The 18,234-nt window shown below is 40.3% G+C and overlaps 1 protein-coding gene across 7 annotated transcripts in view; it reads right to left on the reverse strand.

Annotated features, from left to right (window-relative positions):
• Window positions 1–1,980: 1,980 nt before the first annotated feature.
• Window positions 1,981–18,234, reverse strand: part of LOC111568796 (RNA binding protein fox-1 homolog 2-like) — a 63,532-nt gene continuing 47,278 nt past the window's right edge. For 4 of the 7 annotated variants that reach the window (XM_023270607.3, XM_023270604.3, XM_023270608.3 and 1 more), the window contains 7 exons: window positions 15,623–15,710; window positions 13,779–13,835; window positions 11,450–11,600; window positions 10,334–10,376; window positions 7,464–7,567; window positions 5,760–5,835; window positions 1,981–5,153 (listed from right to left, as the gene is read on the reverse strand). In XM_023270607.3, the coding sequence (XP_023126375.2) occupies window positions 5,109–5,153; window positions 5,760–5,835; window positions 7,464–7,567; window positions 10,334–10,376; window positions 11,450–11,600; window positions 13,779–13,835; window positions 15,623–15,710 (564 nt within the window). In that variant the 3' untranslated portion in view covers window positions 1,981–5,108. Of the gene's footprint in view, window positions 5,154–5,759; window positions 5,836–7,463; window positions 7,568–9,822; window positions 9,866–10,333; window positions 10,377–11,449; window positions 11,601–13,778; window positions 13,836–15,622; window positions 15,711–18,234 lie in introns of those variants that run through there. The other 3 variants (XM_023270606.3, XR_008599774.1, XR_004847360.2) reach the window with 3 other exon arrangements.

Consider the following 18,234-nt stretch of genomic DNA (forward strand, 5'->3'; position numbering starts at 1 on the left):
TCAGACGGCCTTCAATCTATTCTCCCAATTAGCCTGACTTCAATTACTCAGAGAGAGCGTGCCATCAAATTGGCAATTGGCCTCTTGTGCATTAGAGCAATTAGCGAGGATATGAGGTTTCCTGCCACATCCAGCCCATTTACGGCCATTAACTCCAGATGCAATTAAAGATTGTTCCAGATTGTTTCCCCCCCTTGGCGGTGATGAGAAAGTTTGGAGGTGGTGGAGGAGTTTATCGCGTGGTAGATTCGGTCCGGAGGAACAAAAAAGCCAAGAGTTAACACTGATGGAAGCCCGGCCGAGCGAGAGGAATCGTGCGCAATTGTTGCCTCCGTCAGTCATCCGACTCACACGAGGAAACGCAGCACTGAGAAGTTAGCCGACAGTCCGAGCACTGGTTCCTGGTGAGCTTATCAGAAGGTTGCAACATTCCTTTAACCTCCTCCACCATGTTTAATCAAATACTGCTCCTTTATCTCTATTTAGTACAGGGGGGGTTGTACTATTTAAAGCGTTCTCTCCCCTGATTGGATATATTTGCTCCAGCCAAACACTGGAAAGAAAAGAAAATACGCCTGACACAATCATGGGAAGGAAACAACATAATGGTTACCAAGAAGCATATCTGGGAATGTGCTCTATCTGCCCCTGATAAGACAAGAGAAGTGAGTACACCCCTGTGCAATATCACTTAAAAGTTTATATTTTATCACTTTACAGTGATTGCATTATTTCTAAGCTGAAAAGCAGAGTTGAAATTAACAGTTCAGATTCACTACACTGTAAAAAAAAATTGCTATTTTTACAGTAAAATTCCTGTGGTTACCAGAATGCTATCGTAAAATCACGGGAAAACATTTTCTTCATTTATGGCAAGGGTGTCAAACATATGACCCGCGGGCCGACACTGGCCCACCAGAGGGTCCAATCTGTCCCTCAGGATGACTTTGTACAGTTTAAAAATTAGAGAAGACATTAACTGCAATTTTTAAATTTGTAAAACTATAAATTTAAAATAATTCCGAGACCATGACAAGTTGTTTTGATCATGAAGTAAAATATTAGATTGCACTTTATTCTTTTGTCATTTTGTGTCTCATTTTTGTAATATTTTGTCTTGTTTTTTTGTCTTGTTTTGTCTGACTTGTCTCATGTTTTGTTTCTTGTTTTTGTTTCCTTTTTGTTCTGCTTGTGTTTTTTATCTTTTGTCATTTTGTGTTTTGCTTTATTGTTTTTTGTTTTGTTTCTCGCTTTTGTCATTTTTTGTCTCATTTGTGTCGTTTGTCCATTTTGTTCTCTTTGTAACTTTTTGTCTAATTTTTTGTTTTGTTTCGTGTCGTTTCTCTGTCATATTGTCATTTTTGTTTTGTCTCATTTTTTGTAATATTTTGTCTTTTTGGTTTTTTTGTCTGACTTTTGTCGTCTCACATTTTTGTTGTTTTGTGTTTCCTTTTTGTCTTGCTTATGTTTCTTGTCTTATTTTTGTCATTTTGTGTTTTGCTTTATTCATTGTTTTGTGTATCGTTTTTGGCATTTTGTTTCTGGAGCAATGCTGTAATATTTACACAAGGTCACACAAATTTTACTTTATGTGGTGTTTTCATGTAAATTTTCAAGCAAAACTAAAATTTCAAAAGCTTAAAAGTTTTGTTTTTACAGTAAAATATGGAATGAAGCAGATTTTTTAACCATAAAATCAACAGTATCAAGAAATTTCTTTACCGTAAATGAAGAAAAATGAAAATAACATTTTTTTACAGTGAATTTTGTCGAGAACTTTAAAAAAAAAAAATACTGTTTTCTCCTGATTAACTTATTTACGGTGATTCCGTGTTAAATAAACCGCGTCAAACTGTTTGAGTTTACAGATTTTTACTGTCATGTTTTGGCAGTTTTTACAGCGTATCTTAATACTCTTATCATCTATATAAGTGCAACATTAACAGCTGAGAAAATGTAATAAGGATTCAAATACCGGTATAAAAACCAAACAGTTTATTTATTATATACATTCAATAATAATGGAGAATAAACAGAAGGCAGACACAAGGATGGCAAAAATAAAACATCGTGAGATAATACATGTCACTTATTTTTAAAAAATCACTTGGATAAATGAGCTTTTTGAGCGCATGTGACCAAAAAAAATAAAAAATTTAAAATAAAACAAACAAAAAAACCTTCACATGCAATTCAAACCCATTTATTAAATCGCTGTACAAAAACTCCCACTGGGTTGACTGGGCTGAGTCAGGGTCAGCGGGGATGACTGTAGTGTCCTTCCAGCACACCTCTGTGGTTATTTCTGAAGCCTTTCCAATGACAAAACGAGCGAAGGAGTCGCTGCTTCAGCCGGCTGCATGAGCGAGGTGGAGAAGCTGTTAAAGGAACACGTTGGTGGGCAGGTTCATGGGAACAGCTGCCGGATCACCGTCTCCGTGCGGAGACTTCATTCCAAAGAGCGGCGAGCGTTATCGCCGGGTGGGCCGGTGCTGTCATTCTATCACTTTTGAGTTTTATGTTCATTATAAAAGCAAACCACGAGGGGTGCAGGCATACCAAATTAAACTTTACACATCTGATATGACTGGTGATTACCACGGTGACCACAGAGGCACAGAGCAGAGATAACCCAGATTATTGAAGAGGACTCAATCAGCTACCATAAAGCCAGACAGACGCTTGGCCCCGGACCCGTCTCCTCGCATCCCTTCTTTCCACTTCCTATGTAAACACCCCGACCTCCGCTTCCTCCTCCAGCACTAGGATTTGAATTCATGCACAAATGAAAAAGAAAAGCCAGACCCCCCCCCCCCCCCCTCCCTTCTATCTCTCTCGCGAAAGCATGCATAGCAACACTTCTGGTAATACTCGTAAGGAATAATAAGGGAAAAAAAACACTCGTCGGACCGACTGCGCACAATCAAATATCGCCCCTCGTCGCCACTGTACCCCCTGAAAAAAAAGATGACGACAGCGGTGGGGGGGGCGTTGTTATTCTGTCAGCTAGTGACTAATGGCTCAGCTTCTCACCTTCACCGACGTCCCTCCACTGAGCGCCCACACGTCGTTTCATTGTTCAAAACAAGGTGGCCACCGCTGGGCCACGGGGCCCTTTTGACATTGCGTGGAGCCTCCCCTCTCCCCCTCTCCCCCTTCTACACCTTCTACCCCCCGACCCTCCCATTCCATTTACTGTAATTTGGCCCTGCTGGGAAATATCCTCCCGTGGCCTACCGCGGGTCTTCCCCTCATGACTCCCCATCTGCTCTGATTTCCCTCGTCTGCAGCAAACACCTCCGCATCTACACTGTGTTCGTGTGTCAGCGCTAAAAAGAAAGAAAGAAAAAAAAGAGCCAATAAATTAGTGTGTCAACGGCGGCGTGGTGTTTGCAGGTCAGAGTTCCCATGTGTTCTCCAGCTCCGACACACACATACAAAAATAGAGCAAAAAAACCCACAAAAAAATAAGAAATACATCAGGACCAAAAATGTGCTTTTTTTGTCAGAAAATCTTTGGAACCAAAAAGGCAAAAAAAAAAAAAAAAAAAAACAGACATAACATAGTGAGAATATATGGGTACATACAGGACAGAGTTAAGTTGTTTGCCATGCCTTCAGATGCACCGGTAAGGAAAAACTAAACGATCCCAGAGACCATGATGATGATGATGAACTTGAAATCACATCATGACGCGGACAGCTAGTGAAAACATTGAATATAAATAGAAAACTGCTGCTTAAATCTCATTGTGTTTTTTTTGTCAAGACTTACATCTTTCGGTTTCAGTGTGCTTCGCTGTATTCTAATCTGGGCTGCTCTGAGTTGAGATCAGACGCCATCAGCCTGAAGCCCGTAGGCAGAAATATCTCAATCGGCCAGGAGGGATCCCCATTCGGCTGACTGGCAGATGATTAGTCTGCCGTGTGCGTGGGAGCTAAAATCTAGTTCATTTTACACTCTGTGGTTCTTTGTCCATCCGATCCGTTCGTTCACCGCGTCGCCGCTACAGCTGGAATGTCTGACGGTTTAGGAGACAGAAATGAGTCCTTTTTTGGAAGAAGCACATGAAGCCTTAGAAGGGAGGTGCAGTTACATACGGGGGTAGAAACTGATCCCACGCTCCATCTTAGTGTTGCAATAAAAACCAAAAAACGAAACTAACGCACCCACATTTTGTAATAATGACTTATCGATGGCAGCACGACAAAACAGAGGCAAGAAAAACTGAGGTAATGCAGAAAAAAACAGTCACTTGTTTCTTTTCCTTGTCTTTTTCTTCTTTAAAGAGTAGTTTTTTTGTCGTTTTTTTTCCTTATATGCTTGGGCGAAAGTTGTAAAATGATAGAAAGTGAAAAAAAAGAAGAGAGACATGCCATATTGTTCATAGTTTGCTGGAGAACAGTGGTTTGTGATGCTTCTGAGTCCAACATCTGCATGGAGCGCACCTTTTGATTCTTTTTTTCATTATTATACAATGTTAAATCGGGGGGATGACTGCTGCAGAGCGGGCAGTTCTATGTCAATGTAGTGTTCAAAAACATAAGTACCTTTTTTTTTCGTAGTGCTGTGTCAGTCACTAAAGGAAAATGTAGAGGAGACTGTATACTTGGTGCTGAATGTAAAGTGTGTGTATATAGGTCTGATTAGGGCAGTGGATATACTGTAAGTTCAAAAAACTCAGGAAAAACATTTGTAGTGTGCAGGATCACACAAGAACAGCCAGTCCGTCTGTTTCCAGATCCTATAGTGTTTTAAAAACCATCCTGAATTGTGTCCCGTAGTCCAAAAGTAGCAGGTTCCAGCTGTTCAGTTTTTTTAAACTCCTGGCAGTTTAGCTTTTTTTCATCGTTTCCACGTCAGCAACAGAAGAAAGAAGAAGAGTACAGAAACACAGTTGGAGCTGATGATGTGGCAAAGACCTCCCTCCTCGCCACAAGAGAGGAAAAAAAACAACACAAACCAGAAAACAAAGAAAAAAGAAAGAAAACACACACGAGTTGTCACAATAGTCTGCCTGCAGAAGAATGGAAGGGAACTGCTGCCAAAGAGCTTGAAAAAAGGGTTTGTGGAGCAGATTGAAATTCCTTGGATGTGATTTGTGGTTTTAGTACGGAGCAAACCTACTGTATCCCGCCCGGTATAAACTGGCCTGAAAAACACAGAGAGGACAACAGGGTTAAGAAAAGCCGTTCCAGAGTGCATCATTCAGCACAGTCTCTATATCCTGTAATACTACCAATCCACTGCATTCACATTAACTCCTCCAAGACGTTTAATTATTACTCCACCGAGGATGAAATTTTCAGTGAAGATCAGAAATGACACAAGGATGAAGTGATTAGATTTTGGCAGTGATGGAGCTTATAGACTGGATCCACGGATTCGTTAAGGATTTCCCATTGTGAGGTATAGCGGCCGGCACTTCTGTTTTATATTTCTACTCCACTGCATTTTCAAAAGACAAAACTTCTACTCTATTTACTTGCAGATTGAGTTCAAGAAAACAAAATATAATCAAAAAATAAATTAAGAAGTAACATAGTAGATTATGATAAAATTTTATTGATCCAAAATTGCCTTTGGATTCCCTATAACCAAGCAGTTGGCAACATAGGAAAGGAACAAATCGGAATCACTAAAACGATACCCACCTTAGCCAATAAAGAAAGTTCTGTTTGATGTAAACTCGCCCTCTTTAAAAATACAACACATTTATATTGGAGATGTTTCGTAGAGTTTGTATGAGTTTTCTCACCATGGCTCCTACTCCGTACGCAGCAGCAGCTGGAGTTAAAGCGTGGTATGGATCTGTAGTGTACACCCGGCCGTAACTACAACACAAACACAAAACACACAAAAGATGACCCATTTAAGTAGTGAAGGAAACAGTCAAGGCAAGTTTTCACTTTGTTGTCATCCTGTATTGCAGATATTCTTCTCAAACAGTCTTTAAAACCCCCCTCAGACTTCAACAAACACCCAAGTCAAGTTTGAACTGAATGCTGTCAAGATTTACAAAAAGGCTGCAGCAGCACAAGGTTAAACACTGCACATCATGTACTGGCTTATATGATTCAGGTATATAAAGTATTATGGCAGTTTTCTTCTGTAATGAGCACAAAGATTGAACCTTGTGAAAGAGACCATTATTAGTTGCTGAAAACATTTTTCTTATATAAGATCAGTCTGTAAAAATGATTTTCTCCTCATCTCACAACCCAGGCAGCGTTAATCTGTGCAGCACAATCTCTATACATTTTCCAATTTTCATTTCCATTGCGTTGCTGAATAAATGAATATCCAGAGAAAAGCTGTATACAGGCCAACGGCACGTGAGCTAATGGGAAATAAATGAGTCCCACTTTAACGTGTTGTCATTTCATCCCTGTGCACCGTCAGATATCGTAAACCACTCAGGAGGATTCGATTTGCTCTCTAATGACGGTGAATGGTGAAACTGATGAGAAAATGTACCAGTGGATTCACTACATGAGTTGTGCGAATGTTGGTCAACAAGTAGGGCTTCAACTGCAAAATGTGGTTCCAGTTTTTAAACTTCCCTTATCACAACATTTTCACTTTCCTCTCTGTTCCCCTTTCACACACCAGCTGCCAAATATTACGCAAGAATCATCTCTTTCCATAGATGTTCTGTAATATCTTGATAAATTGCATAAGTCCCCTGTGTCTCAGTGACAAAAATCTTTCATACAGGATCTGACTGGCTCTCCTAGTTGCCTTCTGCTCTTGTAAGAGCTGTAAATGTCATTATACACCCCCAACGTTTAAAGATTCTTTTCTGTTATCAGAAACCCAAAGCATTAGGGCCTATGTACCACATATCGTTTCAGCATCAACACTATGATGTGCGCAGTAGTCGCATGTAGGAAGAGCGATGAGAAGTAAGGCAAATTAACTCATCAAAAAAGAAAACTCACACAATCCTTTTCTTCCCATGACTACATTATAAGAGAAGATCAGTTAGTCTCATTTAAGGGGTTTTAGCCTCTCTGTTGAGGAGTTTGTTGACATGTAGGCTTCACATATGAACAGAAAAGAAACACTGAAAAGTCAAATTTGGTTGCAAAAAGAAACAAAAGGTCTGTTGTAGGGCTGCATAATTTATGGATATTAATCCCATTTTTGGCTTCAGACAATTAAATAACCATGATCAACTGTGATTTGGCGTTTAAAAATGACTATATCTATGCACTTTATGCAATTTAGTTACTCTTACTACCTGTCAAATCACATTAGATCACTTAAATCACTTCAAATCACTGTGCCTTTAATGTTCACATACTGTATATTGACTCTCAATTACATTAAGTATTCTATAGATTTTAAAATTAGAAGTGTTTTGTTTATAGTGTTGCTTTTACTATTATACGGCAGGAGTTGTGCTGCACAGTGAGGTGTGTGTACTCGTGTATTTTTTTCAGTCCTGATTGGACCTCACCTGTCACTGTAGGCGGCAGCTGCGGCGGTTGCTCCGGTTACAGCAGCAGGCTGGGCGTAGCGATAGGCGGCGGCGGCGGCGGCGGCAGCAGCAGGGTAGCCTCCCTGGAGACACAAACACAACACAACTAACTCACACGCTGTGGAGGAGGAAGATACCTGAGGAACAGTGTGTAAATGAGGGGGGAGAAAAGTGCAATAGGCTGACATTTATCTCAAAGAAATAGTTTTATGTAGTTTACACACAAATCTAATATTTGATTCACGAAAATACATCTATGATTTATAAATATCACAAGTATTTTTCACTATGAAAAACTTTAAAAATAAAAAAACAGTATGTCAGTGTATTGCATTTGTGTGTGAAAAAAGTAGGAGAATGTGTAGTGTTGGATGTGGGACAAGAGGTGCTTTATCAGTGAGACAGAGGGAGGAAATTGGACTGTCGGAGTTGAGTTAGATCGTATTATTACCACTACAGGAGAGAGGGGGGTAATAACAGTAGAAGACAAAATGTTCACACAGCCAAGGCCATATAGAAACCTCACTGTCTGGTCGGGACAGAGGAGTGGAGTAATGAGCAGATACGTTAAGAGAACACCTACGGGTTGAGGACACTAATGGGCGCTACGGTGTGGAAGATCCGGCGATGACAGACAGTATTCATGACGAAAAAAACAGTTGTTATTTTTATTACTTGCTGCATTCTTTCATGTGGATTTAAATGAAGAAAACAGCGAAGAAAGATGGGGGGAAAAAAAGGTCACACGCACAAACACACCCACGCAAGCCTGGGCTGACACTAAAATCATCGCCCTCACACTGAGACTGCATGCATGACCCCAAATTACAGCTCAGACCTACTAATTACAAAACAAACAAACAAAAAAAACCACAACATCCCACTGCGTTCGGACCTGATCAGAACAGAGAACAGCAAAGCACAACAGAAACATCCCAGCATTCTCTGAGACGCCTGCAGGACACGAAGCAGAGACGGAGGGAGGAGTAGAAAATACTGGGTTATTGGTAGGTGAGGTGGAGGGGGCAGCAGCAAGGCTTTGTGGGTGAGAGGAGGGAGGGCATGGAGCGCTAATACAGTATGTCCGCATGCAGCAGCTGATCAGCACATGCTTTAATAATCGTCCTGGGAGGGGCAGTTAATTCAGGAAGAGACCGTGTTCTCCGTTTCAGCCCGAGCCTCTCGAGGCAGAAGGCTTCCAGAGCTTCTTGCACCGCTGGCTAACAGTGACTGCACCTTGCTGTCAAATCACAGCCTCTTATTTCAAAGCAAGAATCCTACAGTTGATGATAAACCGTCGTGGTTGCATCCAATTAGGAGACAATTTGCACTTCATTATTTTAAAAATATCTGTAGCAAGCACAGACCAGCACAGTCAGAAGTTTCCATACATTTGTAAGGGACACTTATTGTATATTACAGCAGTGTTGGGGTAATAATTACTCCGCCAAGGAAGGCGGTGGAGTTATGTGACCACTGGCGTTGGTTTGTCTGTCTGTCTGTTAACATAACTCAAAAATGGAATAACGAATTTATTAGTTTTCCTAGAAACTAGTCCTCATATTGTTCCAATTTATGTATTACGTGTAATACACAAGGATAGTAACCCTTTAAACCTCAGTATCTAATCGGCATATGTTTGTCCTTCTGTCAATCTGTCTGTTAGCAACATGACTCAAAAATGGACTGACGGATTTGGTTGAAATTTCCAGGGAAGATCAGAAATGACACAAGGACCACTTCAGTAGATTTTGGCAGTGATGCGGCTTATAGTCTGGATCCATAGGTTTGTTAAAGACTTCCCATGGTGAGACAAATCAAATGGAAAGCACTTTAGGTTGATTTGTGCTGTTTTATATGTTCTACATAGGTAAAGGTGATCTGACAAACTTGGGCTGAGCTTTAAGGAGCTGATTCCAAACTCCAAATTGCCATGTCATTGGTGTTTCTGACAAGTGTATGCAAACATCTGACCACGACTGTAGGCATGTTGTCATTTTTGCCAACAACAAAAGAAGAATGGGTGTAATTTTTCTCCAAAACTTGCCAACCAGACAAAAGAGACCAGGCTCTCCTTTGAACAGACTGGATGGAAAATTATACACGATTTAGTAGTTTAGTAAACAAACAAAGCCCTTTCCCACAATTAAAAAAAAAGCGCACATTTCAGTGAGTTAGTAGAAAAAATAAAGCAAATTCAAAGGAGTGGTAATTTATTTTTTTGTAACAACCAAAAGACAACATGTTCCAGATCAGATCAGAAGATGATTCATAAGATCAGAGGAGGTAGTACAGTAAAACAATGCACACTGTGGGTTTGGTGTTGAGTTGACCCTACCTGAGGCAATCTGGGACTAAGGACTGAGTCCTGAAACACTAGTCTATAGAGAGAACAGAAACAACCGTTGTCAACCTGGATACACACACACACACACACACACACACTCTTGTTCACACGCTCATACACTGACGCACGCTGCCGCATCCGCCTACAGAGCAAGCCTTTGTAGTGGTGTTTCAGACTCTTCATGCTATCATTAAGACAATCTGTTTTTAGTCACTTGATTTTATTTTTAAAATCATCTCAGCCTACAATGTCCTAGTTGGTGCATAAATTGTATTATCACCAGTGTTTTAGTCACAACAAATCCTCAGGGATAAAGGATCATGTGCAAATTTCTGTCTTCTAAACAGTTCCTTGTCGCAGATTCACCATTATGCAGGCAGCTCTGTGCAGTGCATGACCGGACGCACATGCAGAATCACCCCCAGAGGAAAAAAAGGAGCAGGAGAAAAGCCGTGAGGGGAGGGACAGAGATGGTGTGTTTGTTGGAGGTGAATTTACTTACATATAAGTCTGCAGCTCCGTAAAACCCATCCTGATACACCACACTGAGAGAGGAAGAACACGGGAGAAAGAGACAGCAGGAAGGTACAGGGAGAGGGTGTGGTGGAGGGGTGCAAACAGAGTGGTGCACAATCCCAAAAACCAGTGGATGAAGGTCACAACACAGCAGAAACAAAAGAGGGAACAGAGAGGAAGAGGGAGAGAGAGAGAGAGAGTGAGAGAAAAGCTAGTTATTTCACACCCATGCAACATGCAGAGGAAATACAACTCCCATTAAGCTCCACCGCTGCACCTAAAAACATTAAACAATGCACTCAGGGGACTAATAGATAAAGTTCACTGAACTGAAATGAGACCATAAACTGCTATTGTTCCCCATGATACAAGAAAACAAAGGCAATAAAGGCCACTTCGGATGTATCATTTTAAGAAGAGGTGGAGTTTTCAGTGGAACCCAAAAGGAGAAGGTATTTCCTGCATCCCAAAATTTCATCTGGTTTAGCTTAATTTAAAAGTCATCATATGAAGCAGCCATGAGGCTATGAACCAATCATTTCTGATTTAATGTGAACACCACAGCAGTCACAACTCCATTAGTCATTCACAGCACAGCAACAACATGCACAGTACACACACTAAATGCACAAAAAACTGATCACGGTGGACGTGAATAATTTGTAGCAAATCTGAGCACGAGGTGACTAAATGTGGTTTGTGTGTATTTATGCAAATCTGCTGACGCTGGTATCTGTGTGTTTATTCAAATCAACCTTCAATGGTGCAATCCCATCAGTGTGTCATACTCCACTGAATAGCTTGTGAACTGACTGACAATGTGCCAATTGGACTGCTGAAAAGAGTGAAGTGTGAATAATGTTTGAGCATGAAAAGTGAATGAGCACAGCTGCGTTACACAGAGACCTGGTTAAATAGAATTTGGAAAATGATTCATGAGGTGTTGCTCAATAGATTTACTTAGGCGCTAAACAAAACAGATTTTGACTTTTTTTTTTTTTAATCTCCAAAATGCATTTTGTGTAAAAGCCACAGATTTGGGCCAGCTACAAAGCATGTGAAGTCAACAGCTCGTGTTTATGAAGAGGCAGATTTTCCTCACCCAGGGTAGGCAGGGATGGCAGGCTGAGGCACAGCAGCCCGCACAGCGCTGTAGACGGGCCTGCCTCGGCCCCTGAGGTGGGCGCCGCGAAACGCTGCTGCCGCTGTTGTGGCTGCTGCTGCAGCTGCTGAAGGGTAGGGAAACCCTGGGACTGGAGGCCAGGAGGGAGATAGAGAGGACAAAAGGAGTAAGAGAGGAGGTGGAGAGAGGAGAAAGGATGAGTGGCAGTAGTGGATTTAGGGAAGAAAGATAACAGTGTAGGAGGTAAAGGGACAATGTGAGCAAAAACTAGATTTTGTGCTCTTAAGCTGGATGAATCCATCAAGCAGTCAAGTTTACAGCCATGTCTTTCCAGGCTCATTTAACCCTCGTGTGGGAAAAAATATATATTTTCACAGTGAAACTTCTGATGTCCACATTTTTGGGAAATCTTTGAACATTTTTTGGTGGAAAAAAGAAATGTTAAAAATGTTTCTTAAGAACATTCACAAAAAAATCAACCAAAATCCAGCGAATTTCGCTGGATTTTGGTTGATTTTTAGGTGAATGTTCTTAAAGAAAATATTAGAAGCTTTACTGATATATATGTAATCACTTTCAGTATTTTTTTGAAGATTTTTACTCATTTTTTGACAATATTTACAAGAATCTTCTTTCCAAATTTGGGGGATTTTTTTTTAAATAAAACTTTTAAGGGAAACTTTTAAGGAATTATTGGAATTTTCTTCCTGAAGGTTTTGCAAATTTTCAGAAATTTAGGGAATTTTTTTTTTGCTGAATTTTTGGAATTTTTTCAGACAAGGAAACAATATTTTTTGATGCCCGTAAATGAAGACAACAGGAGGGTTGATAAACGTAGTGCAGACAGTGTGAGGTGTTAGGGCAAAACAGCTGAAAAATCTATCATGATAAAACAAACAAACAAACAGAGTAAAGGTGCCACAATGAGCTGCGGTAAAGGTTCAGAGTGGCCGGCCTTCACCTGCTATCACCAGACAGGAACCCCACACACCCCGACATCATGTTTGTCAGCCCTGGGAGCCCACCAAGTGTGTTGCTTAGGGAGAGTTGATGGGACAAACTGGATCGTGGGTGTTTTAGGGGAGTGTCTCAAAGGAGCCACTGGTTCCTACTAGCAGCAGCCTCCACCTGGGGAGATCTGCAGGCCCCATCAGGGGTGACAAGAGGCCCAGATGGACACAGACTTAGTTTCCTCGAGATGTCGGCTCCACACTCATGTTGATGAAGTGTAGTTCTGTCTGACCAGTAAGACTGATTCTAATAGAACACAACGTTATGGCCATGACACAAGACACTGTAAATATGGATTTGGCTGAGAATAATCTTCAACTTCTAAAAAGTGACCACAGAATTCCTCAACCTGACACCAGAGAAGATCTACATTATCAGCACGTTTTCAAGGTGGACACTCAGACTGGTTTATCCTATTACCAGTGACATGAACAATATCGACTACGATACTGACACCTACTATGGTCTGCTCTTAGGAAACAGACCAGAAAAAATCACTTTGCTACATCTTGGTAAACCTGACTTTAGCACACTTTCACGCTTTTTTAACTAATGTGTGGTCACACTCCTGTAGAGACTAGGGCCTTCTATGTGTTGTCTAGCTAGCATCTACTTTAGCCTGCTTGTGAGGCATGATAGGAACATCTGAAGTTTGTAGTTCCTGTTGATAAGCAGAAGTTCAGTAAATGTGGAGTGATATCAGACAACCAAGTGACAAAATGAATACATTTCCTGTATTACGTTGACAGAAAACTAGATTATTCAACTGCTCACCAGCTGACAAAGTTGGAAGCTGCTAATTCTACCTGTGGAAACATCAGCCTGGAGCCCTGATAAGGTGTGGAACTTTAGCAACAATAAGCGTATGTAATTATGTGTAATGGCTAAAAATGAGTTTTGTGAAGCCACAATGACCTTGGACCACGAGCTCACTGCCAATCCCAAGTGAAAATCTGAGCCAAATTTGAAGAAATTCCCTCAAGGCGTTCCTGAGATATCACATTCACAAATATGGGATGGATGGAGAAACTGAAACCGTAATGCCTGTGGCTGCGTTTGTCTGCCTGCTCAGAGGAATAAAAATCAGGGAAGGCTGAGGGACGAATTAAGTAGAGAAAGAAAAGAGAGAAGGGGAATAATCCAACTATCGCAGCGAAGGCTTGATATCAATAAAATTGTAAATGAGGAGAAACGGTAGGCAAGCAGTGCATTAATATAAAGACTGAGATGTGACTGAAATGTAAAGCAGGCTGTAGATCTCTACAGACAGACGGCGTTTAGTGCAGATGGGCTTTACCTGCGTAGAGCTCTGGTCCGTACACGGCTCCCACCATAGGACTCAATTTCCACCCAGCTGATAGTCACACAGAGAAAGGAAAGGGCAGTTAATTAACAGGGAGCATAAAATCCTATATTCCTGGTGAACATTTAAGGAAAGCCATGATTTATATCCCATATTGTGCACATATTTCAGCCCGCCATTTGAACCGCAGATCAGTTATTCATCTTTATTGCTGCCATTAATGGTTTCGCTCGGCACTTAAAGACCAGTGTTGTCAATAAATACATGATAAGGAGACATGGAAGGAGAACCGCACCACAGAGCAACGTTTGGTTAAAAAATAACTGAACTGCTTGTTCAATACACCTCACTTTCATAAGACAGAAGTACAGAAGCTGGATTCAGGTCCGGGAGCATTTTTTGGGTTTGGGGTCTGTGTGTTGCTTTGCTAGACGGTGATAGTTTTTAATTCTATAATGAAAACGATCTCTATCCAGATGAGTATCTTAGCTCATGACTATTTACATACATGAAGCATGTGTGTTCTGGTGTAAACAGGGAGCAATGGGTGGGCTGTCTACTCATAGAAAATACTACAGATACAAATAATAGCTTTGCTCCTGTGCATGTAGACACCAGCAACGTGATAAAATGCATCACTTAACTGCACAACAGCTGGTAGCAAAGACAACAAGGTCAGTGACGCCTGTGATTCAGTATACATGATGAATGAACGACTGAATTAACACAAACCAGTGAAGGACACAGTGACTGAGAAGCATGGGAAGCTGTTGGTTTTTTTCAGCATCTACATCATCATTCTTTGCAGGTCAAATGATGTCACTTTTACCATTCTTACTACAGATATCTAAAATCTATAAAAGTAAAAAAATAATAATGTTTTTATGTTCATTGTGATCACATCTTTACAAATTCCATAATTAGTTATTATGAAACTTTCACTTATTAATAAAAAATGACTGGATATCATTAAAATGTCAACTAATCCATCTGAATTTATTAACAACCACCTTCTAAATAGCTAAACAATAATAAAATGAGCTTATTCTTAAATTTTTTTTGACTGTGTTCGTTTTATTAAGTTGAGATAATCATGACAGATATTTCTTTTTTGGCAATATATTGAATTTTATATGGAAAATAACAAATTGTATCAGTGTCCGAGAAGTTCTCCATTACATAAACACCTCTTAAGGAAGTGTGTTAATTCCAGATCACATGACCTGCTCCACATGATGTCATTTCCTCCTGAAGAAAAGACTGGCCAGACTCCAAGGCTTTCTGAGTTATTTAATATAAAGTAGTGTGTGAGTCAAGTGTGGATTTATGGAATGTCAACAGGTTTACTACAATATCTTTATAAATAACTTTCAATTTCAATTTTACTCAATTGTATATATAATATTTAGAAGAATCTTTCTGTAAAAATGCCATGTGGTGTTTGGTTATAGGCAGCCATGTTGACTTTAGGCCTGAAAACAGCAAAAATATCAACTATGATACCTGTCAACTATTTTACAAAAGGTCCGGCAATTATATATTCAGAGGCGGCTTGCTTTTCAAACATGCTACTGTACTGCAACCGTACCAACAAACATATACAAGATAGCTATTATACTGCCGTGTCTCAGCAGCCAAAGTTGTAGTAAATCTCCGTTTCAGTGGTCTTAAAACTCCATAGTAGTATGGAGGTTAAATGTAAAGACAGTACAAGTTATGCATTTTAGAAAGAAAACACCTTAGTGTGTACGTAGTCTTTGTCTGGCTGTGTACTGGTGTTGTCTGGATCATTAGGCGAGCTGGTGGTCATTGTTAGTGTGTGTCATTGTGGTTGTTACCATAGGGCAGCGTGCTGAGAGCCTCTCCATTAGGATAGGGGCTGACCATTTTCTTGTTAGTCATCACCCTGGCGGTAGCGTTATTCACCTGGGGATGGAGGAGCACACAGTCAAGGCACAGACACAACAACTCGACACAGGAAAGTAGCTCACAGGCTCAAATGTAGTTTACTAAATCAAGGCCAAGGCTGATGTAGGTTCTTTTTTCTTTTTTTTTTTACTATGATGATGTATTGTGATTGCCTCCATTTTTTGCACATCTTGAAAATGACAATGTTATTTTCTGAGTTCAATTACTGCTGCTGGGTCATTAAAAGTGAATACTGGAGTTATGGCCCATTTAGCTGTGTCAACATCTAATTTGCATTTTTATAAATCACTCTGTCCCACATAACTATCCTGTGACATTACCTTGTTTTTATTATCAAAAATACACACTTCAGAGCCTTAGCTGTCATTGATGTGAAGATTTTCGTTAAGGGGTTATTTTTTGCTAAAAAATTAAATCTCTATCTGTTGACATTACATCTTAAATACTGTGAAAAATCTACCGCTGCATAGTAACAAAGCGTCCCATCATTTAAAGTCTTTACCAGCGACGTGGCTGCTGACTCTTGTAGTGGTTTCTGTGTTCATGTGTGTAAAAGTGGGTAGAGATAGTTAGGGGGAATTTTTAGTCATCATGCAATAAAAAGCAAGTTGCCCAGGAGAGATTTGGTGATTCACTATAAACAGATATAACGGGCGCCATGGGTGACACTGGCTATGCTGCTGATGTGCATATAAACAGGGGGAAGGGGGGGGGGCACAGCAAAGGAAACTGAGCTGTACTTCTTTTGGCATGCACAGGGAGAAGTATTGTGGATTTCTAGGTGTGTGTGTGCATGTTCTGTGCATGCTCGCTGACATTTCAGACTAATGCTTAGGCCTTTCAATCCAAGATGGCTGATAATCTCCTCTCTGAGCTTCAAAGGCTCCCACTCTGGTCCCTTGATCTATCCTCATCTTCCTTTGATGGGCTTTAAAAGCAGGAGGTTGTAGCTCTCTGTAATAACCCGCACTGTCCGAGTGTGATGTCCAAGTTGCACATTTCATCGTGCGGCAAGCTAAAGATTAATGACCTTTCGGCTAGATGAGCAGAGAGTGTGTGCTTGTGTGTGACAAAGAAGGAGAGAGACTGAGGAATGAGAGTGCTTGTGTTCGCACACACACACACACACACGCTGCACTCCCATTTAGAAGACCATTAAGGACTCGACTGCCTTTCGTATTGCCTCTCGCGGTGAGTCATGTTCTTTATCTGCAGAGCTTCATTCAAATGGAAATGAGGTTTACCTCATTTTTCCCTCATTGCAAATGACAAGGTCAGCGGCATGTGATTCAATTAGCCTAGCCTGGCTAGCTATCTGACACAACTGTCCACGGGTGTCTGAGTGGGAACATTTTGAATGCAAATCAAGTTAATGAATCAAATTAATCTCAACATTTTTTCGAACACGGCGCAATTTTGTCCAGACTTGTGCAGAATTTAAAGTTGACTAGTGGCAGTGAACCCTCTGCCTGTAGGTTTAAATGTTACATTATTTATCAGAGACAGAAAACAAAAAGAATCATTGAGTTTTCAATTTTCCCATCGTCAATGAACTACTCATCTGCTATTTTGTCAAAAACCGTAACCGAATCTCAGATTAAAATCGAGATATTTCATCAAAATTATTTTATTCTACAATTCGCATTTGAAAATTTGCCAAAAATAAACTGGGTTTTTTGGACAGTAACATGGTGAAACAGCGTTTACTCATTATGCTCCACATATCTGGAACAAACTCCCTGAAAGCTGTAGGTCTGCTCCAACTCTCACTTCTTTTAAATCAAAACTCAAGACTTTTCTGTTTGCCACTGCTTTCCTATTATAGCATATTTGAACTTGTTTTAAATGAAAATTGTAATTTTATTTTTTAATACATTTCTAATTTTCATTTTCTTTTCTATGTTTTATTATATTTGTCTTTTTAATTGTGCTCTTTTATGCTTGTCTGAATGGTTCCAATGCTTGTAATGTTTTCATGTAAAGCACAATGAGTTGCCCTTGTGTATGAAATGTGCTATACAAATAAAGCTGCCTTGCCTTGCCTTGCTTTAACTTGGACAGATTCTGCGTAAATATCTGTAAATTCTGCGCTCCAAGAAGCCATGAGTGACTCAGCTACCCTCACAAGAATTCTGGGACTTTTTCGGCTGAACTGCAGGCTGTGTTTACACAGAGCAGATAGGAGACACACATGGAAATATCTGCAGTATTTTTAGACTAACTCTGCTTCCCCCAATATTGGTAACACATAGGGGGCATTTGGAAAAATGTTGTGCATGTTGACTCTCGGTTTGATAAATTTTGGTAAAAGAAAGGTAATTTTTTAAAATTGTTTATGGTATTAAAGGTTAGTCATTTCTCTACTTTTAGCTATAGTTGTGCTGTTTCCATAGAGATGCAAGACGTTGTATTGTAGTGCAAACGTAGCCCACAGTGGGTAATAGGAGCAAAATAAAGTAACTGCGTTGAAGAGTTTAACCTGTGTTAATGCTGGGTCTGTGCATATACAGTTGTACTTTGT

This window comes from Amphiprion ocellaris, chromosome 19 (genome assembly GCF_022539595.1).
Source record: "Amphiprion ocellaris isolate individual 3 ecotype Okinawa chromosome 19, ASM2253959v1, whole genome shotgun sequence".
Lineage (NCBI taxonomy): Eukaryota > Metazoa > Chordata > Actinopteri > Pomacentridae > Amphiprion > Amphiprion ocellaris.